Source organism: Rhizophagus irregularis, chromosome 10 (assembly GCF_026210795.1).
Source record: "Rhizophagus irregularis chromosome 10, complete sequence".
Lineage (NCBI taxonomy): Eukaryota > Fungi > Glomeromycota > Glomeromycetes > Glomerales > Glomeraceae > Rhizophagus > Rhizophagus irregularis.
The window spans coordinates 59,313-77,507 of record NC_089438.1 but is presented as its reverse complement, the minus strand read 5'-3'; the positions used below and the strand labels follow the sequence as shown (position 1 = coordinate 77,507).

Here is an 18,195-nt window from a genome sequence, read left to right as displayed (position 1 = left end):
GTTGGCTTACGTTATAACAAATTTAGTGTCCATACTAATCTAACTTTTATTATGAAAAAATTTGGTAATACTATAATGGGCTTTTAATATCATATAGCAAAATTCAGAATATTTGTATAACGAATTTTTATTAAAAATTCATTAATAATAGCTTTGTGTATCATCAGTAATTTGTTATTTATTACGACTACAACTGGCTAGTAAAAAGCACATATTTGCTATCACGTGACTTGCTGCAGAATTACTATATACAGGGGTTATCTAAAGCCATGTTCAATCACGTAACTTGTAAAAATTTATTTTTTACAAATAAAACTTTTTTGCCAATACATAAAACTTTTAAATTATACATAATATATGTATTTTAGCCTGCTGTGCAAGTTTACTTAGTGCGCAACATGGGGTTTTGAATACCGTTTTTGACTTATTTGAATTTTTTCATTTTCATTATCCATTTTTCACAGGTCGAAAAGTGAAAAATCAGGCACCAATCGGTCACCAATTAGATAGCTGATTGGTGACTGATTGGTAACTAATTGGCATTTTCGCCAAATACCGTTACCAATCAGGCAGTTTACTAACTTTTGATCCAGTGATCAGAAAAGGATGAAATATAGCTCATTGGAATCGTCTCAACAAGACGAATCTAATGGTAGTAAAATCGCATTTCTAGGATTAATACTTGATGAGAAATTAAGTAAAATATAAAAATAAAATGTATCATTTATATTTTATTTAATTTTTTATTAACTATTAATCCTAGAGATGCGATTTTACTACCATTAGATTCGTCTTGTTGAGACGATTCCAATGAGCTATATTTCATTCTTTTCTGATCACTGGATCAAAAGTTAACAAACTGCCTGATTGGTGACGGTATTTGACGAAAATGCCAATCAGTCACCAATCGGTCACCAATCAGGTACCTGATTGGTGACCGATTGGTGACTGATTGATGCCTGATTTTTCACTTTTCGACCTGTGTTTGGATATGATCAGCAAAGATTATTCATTCATATGTAAAGTCAAAAACAGTGTTTAAAACCAGCTTTTTTTCACTAAGTAAACTTGTAAAGCAGATCAAAATACACTTATTCTAAAATTTTCATACTTACATTAATCTTAGTTTATAAAAAAATAGCTTATTCATAAAATGTCAAGTCACATGATTGAACATGACTTTAAACGACCCCTATATACAGCAAGTGACATGATCACATGTTGCTGCAGATTAGTATATAATACAATAGCATCTTCTCCAGTATCACCATCACTTTTTTACCCCTACGTGATTTTGTGCCACATTAGCCTCATTGATTTATTTATTTATGTTTAACAACAGTAATTTTATAACTTTTGTAACTCTTTCTTCTTTTTTCTCTTTCTTTCTTTAATATCAGACAAAAAGTTTATAAAAAGCTGTAAATATCGAGTTTAAATAATTATTTAAGTATAAAATTTATTGTTAGTTTATTTTTAACTACTATATTAACTATTTTTATTTTTTTGTTTATCTTTCTTTATACAAAGATTAGAGCATAATTTTGGTACTTTGGTCATTTTTTAAAAGCTAAATAAAGTTGCTTAACAAGTATAGCATTACCACTGGTAAAAAAATGATTTATCCTACACATATCTTACACATATCGGGTACTCAAAATGTAGAAAATCATACACAAATAATACACATATCATACACATATCGGGTACTAATATATATATCATATATATACACTCCCGCGCAATAAGTTTAGGACCACCTTATTTTTGTTTATATAAATAATGTTTTATTCTTATTTATATAAGTTTTTTTTTAAAAAAAATTCTTTACATTGTAATTTCTTGAATAAATATAAAAAATTATCATATTGATCTTTATAAATCATATAATACAAGGTTTTTTTCTCAATGACAAATTTTTAACTTTTCAACCAGAGTGATTACAACAAAAATAAGTACAAAATTTAAATAGTTAGGTAAACATAAGATTATATTTCAAATTTCGTAAAGATCGAATCAGTAGTTATTGAGAAATTAACAATTAAGAATCGACAATTTATATATTTGACCTAATAAATAAATGATTTTCATATATAAATTGTCGATCTTTAATTATTAATTTCTCGATAACTACTGACTCAATTTTCATGAAATTTGGAATATAATTTTATTGTTAGCTAAACTATTAGAATTTTGTATTCATTTTACTGTAACTGCTTTAGTTAAAGAGTTAAAATTTTACTATTAAAAAAAAACTTTATTTTACATGATTTATAAATGCAAATATGGTAATTTTTTATGTTTATTCAAAAAATTATAACACAAATTTTTTTTTAAAAAAAATAAATTATATAAATAAGAATAAAACTTTATTAATATAAACAAAAATAAGGTGGTCCTAAACTTATTGCGCGGGAGTGTATCAGGTACCTGATAAGTATACTATATATATGAGTACCCGATATGTGTATGATATGTGTATTATTTGTGTATGATTTTCTACATTTTGAGTACCCGATATGTGTAAGATATGTGTAGGATATGTGTAGGATAGACCATTTTTTTACCAGTGTACTTTAATAATTATTTTTTTGAATTATTTTACATATTTATGGAGTTATAATTATACTTTGTAACAATATTAAGTGCATTATACATTTTTTAAATCTCTTTAGACAGGACCCCGGATATCTCCAAAACAGGTCATAAGTCACACTTTTGGCAGATTGGCCCATTTTTCAGGGTTCAAAAAATCGTTTTTTGTAAATATCTCGGCATCTAGTGGTCCAATTTTGATGAACGTTTTTTTAAATTGTAGAGCTAAATGAGGGCTACAAAATAAAAAAAAGTTCATTAAAATTGAATCACTGGAAACGATTTTTTGAGTTTCAGCAAAAAGTGGTGTTTTTGGCCAAAAGTCCATTATGACCTTTATATTAGATATCTGGGGTCCTCTTTATACAACACATATTTATATATTTATTTAGGTTATTTATCATATTTGTTTTATTATATCTATTAGGAAAGTTAAAAGAGACACATTTTATATTTATTTAAGTATTATTTATTATATTTATTTCATTAGGAGATACACATTTTTATATTATTTAAATGTTATTTATTGTATTTGCTTTATTATATTTATTAGGAGATATAGGAGACGCGCATTTTTATATTTATTTAAGTATTATTTATTACATTTATTTTATGGGTTATGCATTTTATTTTATTAATAAATAAGCAGATATAAATTTCAAAGTAAAAATCAAATGAACTTATCATTTTTTATTAATAAAGCATATTTTATTGTTTTATTAACTTTTAGTTTTTTTATTAAATTTAAAAACATAAAATTTTAAGAGGAAGAAATCAATATTTTTTATACTTTAAGTATGAAAATTTAATTTTTTAAATATTTTAAAAGTGCAAGAAGCGAAAAATTTTGCAATTAAAATTTTTCTAAGATAAATGTTACACAAAAAAGCAAATGAAGCTGATGCGCCACAAAAAATTACATGGGGTAAAAAAGTGACAGTGATACTGGAGTAAATATGCAATGGTACAGTAGTCACTTATATGAGTAATTTACCCAATATTACCGTCACTTTTCTACTCTCCATGTAATTTTTTGTGATGCATTAGCCTCATTTGCTTTTTTGCATAATATTTATCTTAGAAAAATTTTAATTGCAAAATTTTTCACTTCTCGCACTTTTAAAAATATTAAAAAAAATTAATTTTCATACTTAAAGTATAAAAAATATTGATTTTTTACTCTTAAAATTTTGTTTTTAAATTTAATAAAAAAAATTATTTACTAAAAGTTAATAAAACAATAAAATATGCTTTATTGATAAAAAATGATAAGTTCGTTTGATTTTTACTTTGAAATTTATTTGAAATTTATGTCTGCTTATTTATTAATAAAATAAATCACGTAAACAAATATAAAAATGCGTGTTTTCTATGTCTCCTGATAGATACTATAATAAAGCAAATATAATAAATAACATCATAATATAAAAATGCATATCTATTAATAAAATAAATATAACAGATAATAAATAACACCTAAATAAATATAAAAATGCATTTCTTCTAACTCTCCTAATAGATATAATAAAACAAGTATAATAAATAACCTAAATAAATATATAAACACATATTGCTTAAAGAGATTTAAAAAATGTATAATGCATTTAATATTGGTACAAAGTATAATTATAACTCCTATGTAAAATAATTCAATAAAAATAACTATTTGAGTAATGCTATACTTGTTAAGCAACTTTATTTAGCCTTCAAAGAATGATCAAAGTACCAAAATTACACTCTAATCTTTGTATAAAGAAGATAAACAAAAAAAATAAAAACAGTTAATATAGTAGTTAAAAATAAACCAACAATAAATTTTATACTTAAATAATTATTAAACTCGATATTTATAGCTTTTTATAAACTTTTTGTCTGACATTAAAGAAAAAAAGAGAAAAAAGAAGAGTTATGAAAGTTACAAAATCACTTATTAAACGTGATATAATCATGCGAGAAGATCATATTGTACTACAACAAATCAGATGATCATCAGATGATATATTGGGTGTTACGATAACATGTAGTGTATGGATACTTATATATGTAGGGTATGCAAAATTTCACACGCGTTCCATACAGATCTACATTGTTTATTACCAAATAAGGAAAGGCTTAGATAGTTCTATTCTGTACCACGTATGGTCACGTGATCCTTTTATATGTGATGTTTAATCATACCCTACATACATAGCCAACCATACACTACATGTTTACTATGCTCTCGATGATATTTGGACAATTTATCCTGAACTGGGATCTAGGCTTTAAACCCTAAGTTTTTTCAAAGTAATCGTCACGTGATTAATACAGTTGTGACCTGAACCCAGTCTACTTTAAGGACACTCTAAAATAAAATGATCAGTTGGCAAAATTGTCAGTCACGTGACAATAGCCTCTATCACTATCTCTACAACAGTCTGCACATTCACATTTTCCAATTCCTATTTAGATTCGGTTGTGTTTTTAAATAGTTTTTTTCCTTTTATTACTAGTTAGGGTCCGCTTCAGGGAACTTGTTCGTTGTTGTGGACAAAGTTATATAATGTATTCTGTTTATATTCTTAGAATAGTTTTATGAGTTTCATTGTATTTCTCCTAAACTATTCATAAAATGAATAAATATTCACATTTCCCAATTCCTATCGATCTGGCAATGTTCTTAGAATATCCCGTACCAAGGTGACATCGCCTTCATAGCGATTTGGTTCTCAGTTTTTGAATTACTTTCGGTTTTAGTGTTTGTAATTTGTACTGATACCTCACCGTTCCCTTTGTGTAATAAAAATTAAAATTAAAAATTCACATTTCCCATCCGAGATTACCATAAATGTTAATCCAAGTTACATTCAAATCCCTTATTTTGATCCTTTTCACCAACTTTTTACACCAGTCGATGATTTCTTCAATATCCTAAACCATGCTTCTGTAAAGCATGCTGGAATAATTTTATTAATTGCGAGCGATCTTGAGTTAAAATTGATCAATATTTTAATATTTTTTTTCGTTTATTATTAATTTGTTTCGTTATTTTTTTTCTTTCAGTATATTTTATTTCGTTTATTTCATTCTTTTCAGTATATCTTGAATGATGTTCTTCATTATACTTCATCGTTGCCTTTCGTTGTTTTTTTAAAAAAATTCATTTTATCAGAATTTGGCTTTGCATCATTCAAATATTAAAAGGTTCTTAATGCGTGGAAAAAAAATGTTACCATAATACAATGAACTATTTGTTTTAAGTTTGTCATAAAAAAAAATAAATAAATAAAATCAAAAATACATGATAAAATGCTATATATGTTGTGACACGACATTATTTAGTTTGTCTCTGAGAAATTTGTACAATCAATTTTCAGAGATGATACGAGAAGAGATATTACTGTTGGAGTTGACAACACTAAAATCATGTTAAATCTATCGTCTAGTTTCTTTTTATTACTGTGCATATATCGAACATTACCATAATACCGGTAATTATAATTAATTTTTTAACGAATCTTGATTTTATTCTTTTTTTTTTTACAATATAAATAATACAGTGTGTTAGTGCCATGTAACGTAAAATTGATTAAATAAATAATGGATTTATTTATACATAGATATTGTATCTCATGTTATTTACTTTCTATTTAAAAGAAATTATTGTATATTTATTAATTTTCTATTAATATTGTTAAATGCCTAAATAACACCATTATGAAATACATAAAAATAAATAAATATGTAAATGAATATTAGCATATAATAGAATCTTACAAATAATATCAAAAATTTTTTCTTAGGACATTAGGTTGGAGATCGGCAAATCCGTGCAGAGATCCGTGCATTATACAGTATATTAAATTCCCTCATCAATCACTCAGGACTCCAAAATTGAACCAAATTTTTATATTTATTGAACTGGTGTTTTTCTACAAAATATATTAATTTCATATGAGATAGGTTATTATTTGTTGAGAAAACTAAATTAAACTACCACAGAAAATAAATTTTGATTTTCTCAATAATCTAATGATCAAAATTATCGCCAAAATTAAGAGAGGGATGTTAACTTTATGATACATGCAATTTTAACTCAATTAGATTATTGGTTATTAAGAAATTCAATGTGTATGGACTCAAAATGATGAATAAATATTTTAAAAAATATATTATTTATACATCAACGTTAAAATTTTCAGCCGCTTAACATTTTACAGTTATTGAGATATTCAAGTTTTTATCAGAGAAATTATTCAATGCCAATTATTTATTATAAAGTAAGGTAGACTCTAAGCAACTGTCGCTTTACATTTAATGCCGCCATCTTTTTTTTTAAAAAAAAGTTAATTCAACAGGAGAGTTAAGTTTGAATAAATAATTCTCACCTTGTAAAATGTTCACAAGTTTAAAAATTATATTAATTTGACTTTCCTTTTTAGGTGATATCTACATTCCCAATTGATTATAACTTAAGGTATTGCAGTTGATCAATGCTTAAAGTGGATTGGCAACATGCATAGATGTTCATCATCTGTGCACGCATCAATTGCAACATGTAACCATTAACGGGATTATTTGTAATGTCCCCGGACTTCATAACGCTGAAAAAAAAAAAATTTTCTCCCCTAAAAAATTACAATTTCACTATTTTAATTTAAATGACAAAATGACTTCAATAAAAGAATGGATTGAGAAAAAGATAAAGAACGAATATATCCGTTATTTTGAATACGATAAATTTAGTCAAATCACCGAAATTGATAGGGGAGGTTTCGGTAAAGTGAATAAAGCAAATTTGGCTAATGCAGGATTAGTTGCATTAAAAATTTTTTTTAATAACAATTCAAATATTGAAGAAGATGAGCTTAATGAGGTTAATAAAAGGTTTATTAAAGAGGTAGGAATCGACCTTTTATGTTGTACAGCATGTTAGCTTGGTATATACATATAAATGAAATTAATTTTGTTGTTTACCATTTTTTTTTTTAGTTAAGTCTCCTTCGCGAGGTTGATTATCATCAAAACATAAATCGTATCCTGGGAATAACAAAAGGTTTATGTTAAGATTTTTTTTAAATAATTTATTTATACAGTCCAGCCTAACCTATTTATATTTCAATTTAACAGATTCTGAGTATTATATTTTGGTGCTGGAATATGCCAATGAAGGAAATTTAAGAGATTATTTGAAAAAAAACTTTACTTCCTTAAAATGGAATAATAAAAGTCAAATGGCGTTGGATATTACTAGTGGATTGAAATTTTTACACTCTAAAGAGATAATCCATAGAGACTTGGTAAAGGAATATTTGTTTTATAATATTTTGTTTATGATATTGGTTTTGGTGATAATTTTAATAAATAATGTCAATCATTATGTAGCACTCAAAAAATATATTAGTGAATAATGGAAAATTATTAATTGCAGACTTTGGATTATCTAAGAAGTTGGCAGATATTACATCTAATTCAATGGGTAACAATTGTGGGGTGATTGAATATATTGAACCACAATGTTTTAAGAGTATCAAGTATAAAAAGGATAAGAAGTCAGATATTTATAGTTTAGGTGTTTTATTATGGGAAATTTCAAGCGGGCGTCCTCCTTTTTCTGGCTGTGAGCGGAGTTTACTTAAAGATCACATTAAAGATGGTAATAGAGAAGAACCAACTGAAGGTACACCTCTAAAGTATCAACGATTATATCAAAAATGTTGGGATGGTGAACCAAAATCAAGACCCGATATTGAGGAAGTATATGAAATTTTAAAAACTTCTTTTGATCTACAATCTCCGTATCTTAACATGCCTAATGAAGACAAAAGTTCGAAGACTGATGATGACGATTTAACTATTCCTTCTAACTATCAAAATCTAAATTCAAGAAGTAAGTTTAATAAATTAATTGTACTGATCAATATTAAAATTATTTTTTTTTATTAATAATTATTATATTAGTTACTTCATCGGACACTACCAAACTCAATAGTAAATTAAATGAAAACGGCGAACCAAAATCAAAACTCGATATGGAAAAAGTAAATGAAAATTTAAGCCAATTAAAAACTGGATCTTTTGATCAACAATCCTCACATCTTAATATACCTAATAATGATAACAGAAGTAATTCGCAATATTTAAATTCAAGAAGTAAGTTTAATATATTGGTTATTAAAATTACTTATTTTTTATTAATAATTTACCATATTTTTATTTCATCAGATAATACCAGATTTAATAATCAATTAGATGAAAAAAAGAAAAAAGGAAATCCCAGGAATTTATTAATAATTGGTCATGCAGGTAGTGGTAAATCCACACTGTCCAATGTATTAAGTAATACTGTTGAGAGCAAGTGCTCTAAAAATTTCCGAAAACAAATTTTTGAATGGGAAGGAATTAAATATCATGTGGTTGATGACATTGGAATGGCGTTAACTAATAAGGAAGTTATGTATAAAAAAATGCCAGAAGTAAATTATTTGATACCGGAAGGAGTTAGCCAAATATTATTTGTGATTGACGGAAAATTTACGGCAGAAGAAGAAAGTACGTTTAACTTGCTTGAAGATTCCATTTTTGGAAACGATATTGCTGAATATATCACTATTGTGAGAACTAAATTTAGCAACTTTAAAAATGAAAGAGAGTGCAAAAAAGATAAAGACGATTTGTATAATGAAAATGAAACAGTTGCCAAATTATGTAAAAGTATCGTCCATATAGACAATCCCCCGATAAATATTTTTGTTCATGATGAAGACGATAGGGAAACAATTATAGTTAATGAAAGAAGAAGAGAAAAGTCAAGAACTATACTGCTAGATCATTTGAATAAAGTAATCTCAGAAAAATACTATGATAAAATCTTCTTGGGAAATGTTGCTGGTCCGATTGGCGATACATTAAACTTTAAGAATTATAATGATCAAACTATAAATTTAGCGCAAATGAATCGATCGGTCAGAATGAAGTCTAAAAAATTGAACCGCAGTTTAAATTTAGAAAATCCGAAATTTAGTTTTAATATTCCAAAAGTGGGAATTAGGAATTTGTTAATAGTTGGTCGCATTAATAGTGGTAAATCTACATTAGCTGAAGTGCTGGGTGATTCTCATTATTACTCTGGAAAGATCGAAAAGAAATACAATGTGATTGATGTTGACGTAACTAAGCCAATTAAGAATATAATAAAATTATCGGAAAAAATAAAAGAGATATGTCACATTTTATTTGTTATTGATGGAAAAATCACGGCAGATGAAGTGGAAGCTATCTTTGGCAATGATATTCATGAACATATTACTATTGTGAGAACTAAATTTAGTAATTTTAAAAATGAAGACAAATGCAAAAAAGATAAAGAAGATTTGTGTAAACAGAATGAAGCAGTTGCTAAAATACGTCAAAATATTGTTTACGTGGACAATCCCCCGATAAATATTAATGTAAAAGACAAAGATGATGAAGCAACGATTAAATTAAGTAAAAAAAGAAGAGATTGGTCAAGAACCAAATTGTTAGACCACTTGAATAAAGTATTCCAGGAAAAGGGTGATGAATTATGTAATGAAATTGCTATAGAAAGTATTACTGAAGAATTAAAACGCAATCTAAAACCAGAAATTCCAGAAGAAATAGGACGCGATAATTACATTTTGAAATTTCTCACAAGTTAGTAAGATTCATTTTAATATTAATATGTAATTAAATATATACTAATAAGTTGTTATTTTAAAATAGACGTGACTAAAAACCTAATTAAGATTTTTATTAACCAATCAACCAGGGAAGATCAAATTATTAATAGTAGATAATTTACATTAACCGAAATACTGAGTGATTTCAATATTGGGGTAACTAAGCCAGCTAAAAATACAGTAAAGGATGAAAGAGATATTGATGGAAAATTCATAGCAGAACTAAAAGTAACCTTAAGATGAAGTCAAGTGAATGAAGCATTGCTCAAAGCACTGTTTATTTGGATAATCCACCGATAAATATATCTCTGTTTTATGGCTACGACGATGATTATAAAAAAAAAATGAATTTAATAAGAGAAAAAAGATTAGTAAGATATACTACTCAGAAAAAATATTTTAGGAAAAAAATATATCATGAAGTGATCGATAATTTTTCCTAACCTCTAAAATAGCTCACTCCAATTATTTTATTATGTATAATTTATAATGTATATTATAACACTAAACTTAATGTTGAATTTATTTAATTTATAGTGATTATCAGTATATATAAATATAGATTAGATTATTGTGTATAATAAGTAAACTAGGATTAGAAAATTTGTCTAAGAAAATGATGTTTTCACCAGTTAAATACAACACCACTGGTTATATATATATTATAATTCGAAAAAATTAATTCGATATAAAATGCCGCGATTTTTTTTAAATAAATTCATATTTAAAAAGCTAAAATGTCAAGCAATGGCTATTTAAAATGATGTTTCTTAATAAATTATCGTAATTAAATGTCGCAAATAAAAGCAGCAGATACCCGAAAAAACCGAACAGTCTTATAAAAGCACCTGTGGCTTTATAACTACTTTTCTGAGAATTTTTTTTTAAATTCATTTATACATAAAAAAACTAAAGGAAATAGTAGCAACGGTACTAGATAATATTTTTACAATTTATATTTATAAACTAAATAATAATAGAAGTAAATAGGTTAATAGTAATTTTATGAAAATGTGTAAAATATGGAAAAAATGATTTCATCAAATGTACAGTTTTTGAAATTAGCATTTCTCCGCTGAATGAAATGAAATTTGAATGAGATGGAAAATTTTTTTTACAATTTTTAGGATGAGAGATTGCGTTTGAGTGTGATGAGAAATTACGTTGAGGTTCGACAAAAAAAAAAAAAGAAAAAAATTACAAAATATCCAAAATAAAAGTTAAAATATCACCTATTCTCAAATATGATGAATAACGATTTGTTTAAAGATAAAAAAATATCTTACCTTAATAGGCTTAAATTAACTCATGGCGGTACGAATTGTTACAATATCCTTTTTCAATGGGTTGTGATCATTGTTTCATAGGCCGAAAGTTCTGTTGCCCACTAGATAATAACACATTTCATGATTACGCTGACGTTAGGTGATGTTCAAGACTTTATCAATGTTAGGCTTTTGGACCCTATAAAAAAAGAATGTCCGGACTAACTCCATAATTTCTATGGGTGCGTTGCCAAAGTAACACTAAGGACCCTAATATATAAACCCGCGAGCGAAAACCGAAAATAAAAAAAAATAATCATAATACAAGAAAAAAAAGCTACACTATAACTTAAAAGAAAAAAATCTATCTACATCGCCTACAAAAATTAAAATTAAAATAAACTTGATAAGAAACTTCACTTGTTTTCAAAAGGCGCCACCGTAGCTTTGCTACTTCATGAGCGCGTTTACTATAAAATCAACAATTGAAAAAATCAAATTGGATTTTGCATGATAAACGTATAACTTGTAATTTAGATTTCCAAGAATTTTTGTTGTTGATATCAACAGTGAACAGTAGATTTAATAGAATTTCCAAAAATATTATTCAAATTGCAACTTTCGAAAAATTGATACTACAAAGATAATAAGCCACAATTATATAAGAAATCAAAGACTAGCATCTATACTTCTTTCATCGATTAAATTCTCAAATGCGCCTACAATCATATCTGGAACAGTTGTTGCAGCAAATAACTTGGTTACTCTGAAGTATCTGCTCATATTGAAAACTATCTTTTTGTAAACACTCAAAGCATCAATTTCATTCCGCGAAAAGACATTCTAGCACGTTAACAACGAATAGGAAATCTCGATTAACGTGAAATTCAATTAACTTATCTAGTACAGAACACATTTAATATACAATATCGAAATATCCTCTAATACCTACTATGAGTCATCAGCCTAACAAAATTTTTAATCATATCACCATTTTCAGACCTGTAAAAAATAAATTTTAATCAATTTCGGTATTATATAATACCTCCATAAATCAAAATAACGTGAGCAACACAACTGCATGAAATTGCTACTCATATATGAAATGTGATTTATTTTGAACTTGTTCATTTCTAATAAAATCATGACATTCGAATTTATAATTAACCATAAATGAGTTAATAAATGTTGCTCTTAGTAATTGTATTCACACCCAGTGAATGAATCGCCCTCATCAATTCTTTTTTGTTACGTCGATGTATAGATCACTGCTTTTAATATATGGATTAGAATCTTTGATATTAAGATAATTAATGGATTCTAAAGTTGATTCAATGCCCTTGAATTTTTAGTTCTAAAAAAGTCATTTGTATAACACTTACCATTTAGCTATTTGTACAAACACATAGTTTACTATGTGAATATATTATTGAAATAATGCCGATGCCTATCTTTTGATTGTTTTTGCATTTCATTCTTTGTATTGTAAGTCAGAACGAATAAACTGTCTCCGTCATTAAAAATTGAGCGATACAAGCAAAATTTGAATTATTAGATGTCAAGAAAATCATTTCCTGTCCGATTTATCATAGTACATATAACGGTAAATTTGAAGTTCCCCTTTTAGAAACGACGCCGTAGCACCCAACGCATGATTTATGTATTTTTTATTACCAGATTTAAGGATAATCACCCACATTCATTTCTTACAGAAGTGAAAGGAATGAAAGTTTCAAAATTATTCAAACTCGTAAGCTTATTGTTTATTTCGAAGGTGGGAAGATATGCAGAACGCATTGAATTGTTGGGAGCATCAACAACTGTCTAGAAGTCACGTAGTAATCAAACCAACAAGACTCAAAATACTTCAAGAAGTCAACAGACAAAAATCAAAGAATTCTAAGAATTTTGAGAAAACCACTAGAAACGAAGTCCCAGAAGCAAAAGAAGCAAAAGAAGGACAAGTCCCATAAAAGAATCATGATCAAAGATCTTAGCGGAGATATTAGATAATTTACGTAGTTTAGGTTTTAAAATTTGTGGGTATTGACTTTAAATTTTTAAGTACAAGTTTTTTAATCCTCTCTACCCTTTCAATTATTTTTCTTGTTTTTTCGCCTTTTTAAGGTATATTGCTTTTATTTTTTTTACTAACCCTCTTTTTTAGGTCATTTTCCTTTCTATCCCATTTAGATTAAATTAGTTTAGTTAGTTTAGGTTCGAGTGTTTGTATACAGTTTATGTATTCCTTTTACTCAACAATCAATAAATTTTATTTTTCCATTCTTGAATTTACTGCTAAAAAAAAAAAAAGATTTATGTATTTTTTTTATTTGTTACTTTAACTTTTTATCAGTATATTAGCTAAACTGTTTCTATTCATATAATAATTATATTCCACTTTGCAGTATTTAATTATCATGTGTCTGAGTTTCTTTGGAATAAAAACTAGAATTTTTTATAGGGTAAGTTTTTTGTTACAATATTTGCTGAGCAATTTTAATTAGTATAACTTGTTTAGTTTAGACCATAGTTTTTGAGAAAACGCACATTATGGCGTTGAGCGCGCGCCAGTGGTGTGATTTAGTAAAGTCGTTCGGAAAACACCACAAATTAAATATCCCGAATCGTATTTAAAAAAAGGAACATGTGGAAATATGTTTATTTATTTATTTACTTATTTATGAATTCTGATTCTTACAAGCTTCCACGTACGAAATTCATTTAGTTTGAATGCGCAATTTATTATCTGTTATTAAAATCATCAATTAAGAACTTAATCGTTTAAACATATTATTTAAGAATTAAATTTTATCAAAAAGAAAATCTCACATCCAATAAATGATGATAATTCTAAAAATATTCATGATCATTTCTGCAGCCATGCTAATTGACTTGCATCTTTATTCTGCCACTTTGAACTTTTGAAAAATTGGGCAAACATAAGAAATATCAATTTCATTTTGAAATAACTTAGCAATTTGACCAAGCTTTGCTGACCTTCATTCTATATTGTATTTAATAAGAAGTCGATGATATATTTGTCATACGCCTCTCTATCACTCAACCTACCATACTATCCCTTCCCTTTACGTTGAATTTCTGGATTTTAAAAATGAAAAAGAAGAATTTCAATATGAAAAGGAATTATTAGCAGTAACTAGGAAGTAGGAACTAGGAAGTGCGATCGGGGTAGAATAACAACTTCCAAGTGATAAAAGGATTCTAATAAATATTTCTGTTGCATTAAAATTGAATTATATTACGGTTAAATTTTTCTTAAAAAAAAACATCAGATTATCAATTTTATTTTCGGTCGATTTTATTATTAACATAATAGATAGTAATTCTTTAAGCTCAAAGCATGGAAGTAATTTTAGTTGATATTAAATTAGTCGTGATCCTCTCTAATCAATTTTAAAAAAAAATTCATTAAACAAAAAAACGGTAGAATTATTTTCTAATTAATAATAAATTTGACCAGATTAATAATAAATAAATACCTTTGACCAACTCTTAGTATTCAACTATTCAACTTGAAAATAAAAAAAAACATTAAGGACCATCATCATCATGACCAACATAAATTGGTTTAATGATAATAGGAGCATGACCTTCTTCGATACTAATATTAGGAAATATTCATATTTGAAATATGAAAAGAAATTCTTAATCTTTAATTTAACCGATTCTTACAAATAGTAAATTCTAAATTTATTAATAATAATAAAGACAAAAGACATCCTCACCGAACAACAATAAAGGATGGTTTTCGCTTTCTTAGATTTTCAAAAAAGTTCTTTAATAAATTTAAAAATTCATATATTAAATTATAAATTGAAAAGTATGCGAAAAGTGTGTTAAAATGGCAGCAACTAACTAATACCATATGGATTAAGTGAGTTGTATAGAATAGGTCTAACGGTCATTAGATTCGTGTGAAGACGATTTTATGACAATTAATGAGATGTTGATGAAGAAGGGTATTGTCAAGCGAAGATGTCTGAACATCAGAAATCAAATTTAGCGCGTATACTAGGTATACTAGTCTTCTATCATTCCATATGATGACTTTTATGTTGATTAATAATATCCAAAATGTCTAAATTATCAAATTATATACTTCCCTCTGGTCTTAATATCTATCTACTTTTTTTCCATTTCCTAACAATATCATCAATTACAGTATAGCATGTTATATTTTTAACTCTTCTTCCATAGCTGTATAATTTAATAATTTTGAATTCACCACATTTCCAACAATCCCACATCGATCATTTTTTTCCTGATTATTCCAGTCGCGTGCTTTTTAGCTTATTATTGATCATCCGTTTAAGGGTTATAAGATTGCGAGAATATTCATTATAAAACGATTCAAGATCCTAAACGACCGACATTTAAATAGGTCGATATTTGTCATTACTTGATTTTCACATTTGATGTCCAATTAAATTCAACCTAAATAAAAAAGTACGTTACGTTAACTTTATATGCTATATACATTATGAATTTTTTATTTTATTACTTACTAAATTTTATGGTTTCTGTTTTGACCACAATAAAATATCGAAAATTACTACGGATATTAGTCCTATGGGTAGATGCCATGGTATTGACGATATGGATCCTTCCATTTGAGGTGACGGGGCGATTGATGCTGCTAATAATTGTATCGGAATGAATAACAGGGCTTATAAGGAGCCTTCCTTTCTAATTTCACTTCGGTTAACAGAACACCTTTTGTTTCACCTTATAAGCGCCGTGGCTAAAGGAAATTAGTTCGATTTCTGGAAATTCACTAATGAACTATATTTCTTGAGACCTGTGTCTTTTGACTTTTGCTCTTACAATAAGCTTTATTTAGACTCAACTATATGTTTTGGCTAATATGCAGTTTGTTTATTTTCTCAATAACTTTGCGGGAAAATACTGGGAAAATCTAATAGAAATATGTGGTACAATAATTGATAAGCTTGTCATTTAACATTCAACATATTTATTCTTTTAATTTGCAATTGTATAAAGAAATAAAGGGAAAAAAATATATTTAAAAATATAACAACTTTTTAAAAATACATGATACTCAAAGCTTGTTTCTATTAAAGAAAAAAAAAATAAAAAGAACAATTTAACTACAATCAAATTACTACTTTAGGGAAATGTCTCTTTTTCAGTAATACCACATATGGGAATTTGACTAATTCGTGTCACGAGTATTTATCTCCACAGATCTCCACACTGTAACGCCATCTTTATAAATACCACCCAAAAAGATTGTGTGAAAGTGGATTTTGTCTTGATGGTTCTGAGCACCTTACCCAGGAATACATAGTGAAGGAATTCAGACCAAGACAGGTTGATTTCAGTATTGATCGGGCGATCTTTTAAGAGGGAAATTGGTCGCTTATAATAGTTGGTACGGTGTACGTATTTAAATTGGTTCACTACCAAGACCGTCAGAAACTTGGACGACCAATCAAACCATTGTTGAGAGTCTGAGTGATAGAAAACCAGATGAATTTGATACGAACCTCAAATATGAACCTCAGATATCTTGCAGATAAGGTATAATGAACGAAGTAACTTCACCTGGAAAGTCGTTCTGATGCTTGATAATATAGCTCTGATTTGAATTTGTAGAACATTTCCAATACACAAATCGGCTAATACCCTATGGCTAATTCAAAAGCAACTAACAGGAATCAGCGTGGACCACATCTCAAAAAACATCACGAAGAAGCCTTAGAACTTTATCGCAGATGTGATCCACTGCTTTGGCAACCCAAGTTTGGAATGCAATGAGAAATGATGGTGATAGCAAGAAGTTTTAGTCATAGCTCCTTACAAAATAAAAGTTTTTGATAATCTATTTTGGCAAAGAAATCTTAACTAAAGATGTACCGAACCCAAACATTATCTTAATATGTGCAAAGATAGGTTTGTACAAATGTTGCATTTCTATAATTAAAAGGATCAATGGGCGGTCACTTATGCGGACTTAGTTAAGTTTTTATTATTTTCATTAGTCTTTTGTACCGCACGGGAATGTTCTCCTTGGCTGGCAATAGGCAGTGTTCGTACTAGCTATGTGTCATAAAAAATAAAAATACTTTCGTGATTGATCAATAGATTTAATGGGTTCAGTCTTTTTGCGCGCAAACAACTAATTCTGTATTTAGTCAATTAATGGCTGGTTTTATTTGTCGATACGACCACGCTATCAATCGCTTAAAAAAAAATAAGAATAATAATAATTAAAGGTATAAACTATTTCTAAATAATTTATCAAGAAGTTGGTGAAGAGAATTTAAAACTAAAATGTTCATACAATGCCGTGATCATATGATTCTATAATATAATTAAGTGATCGAAAATAATATACATATTTCGAAAGCCCAACAGATTTGAAATAATGTAAATTATTTTTTTTTGAATAATAAATAAATTTTGCTTGAGATTATTAAATACATGAAAAAAATTGAACAAGTTACTATTCAATTGTTTGCTTTGATTGATTTTGTTTCTTCTTAAACTGGATGTATATTCTTTCAAATTCAAATTGTTTTTTTTTTTGGTAACAAAATTTCCAAAAGGTTATCACCGCATTTTCGCGTAAAATTTGAGTATACCAAATCCAACAATCTCGATCGAAG

At 27.3% G+C, this 18,195-nt stretch overlaps 1 protein-coding gene across 1 annotated transcript; it reads left to right on the top strand.

Annotated features, from left to right (window-relative positions):
* Window positions 1–7,243: 7,243 nt before the first annotated feature.
* Window positions 7,244–11,452, top strand: OCT59_001596 (uncharacterized protein; the record flags this gene model as incomplete). Its single annotated transcript, XM_025322593.2, has 7 exons — window positions 7,244–7,474; window positions 7,567–7,630; window positions 7,705–7,874; window positions 7,960–8,464; window positions 8,536–8,727; window positions 8,800–10,251; window positions 10,321–11,452. The coding sequence occupies 7 exons, from the start codon at window positions 7,244–7,246 to the stop codon at window positions 10,392–10,394; spliced, it is 2,688 nt and encodes an 895-aa protein (XP_025165871.2). The 3' UTR covers window positions 10,395–11,452.
* Between the last annotated feature and the right edge of the window lie 6,743 nt (window positions 11,453–18,195).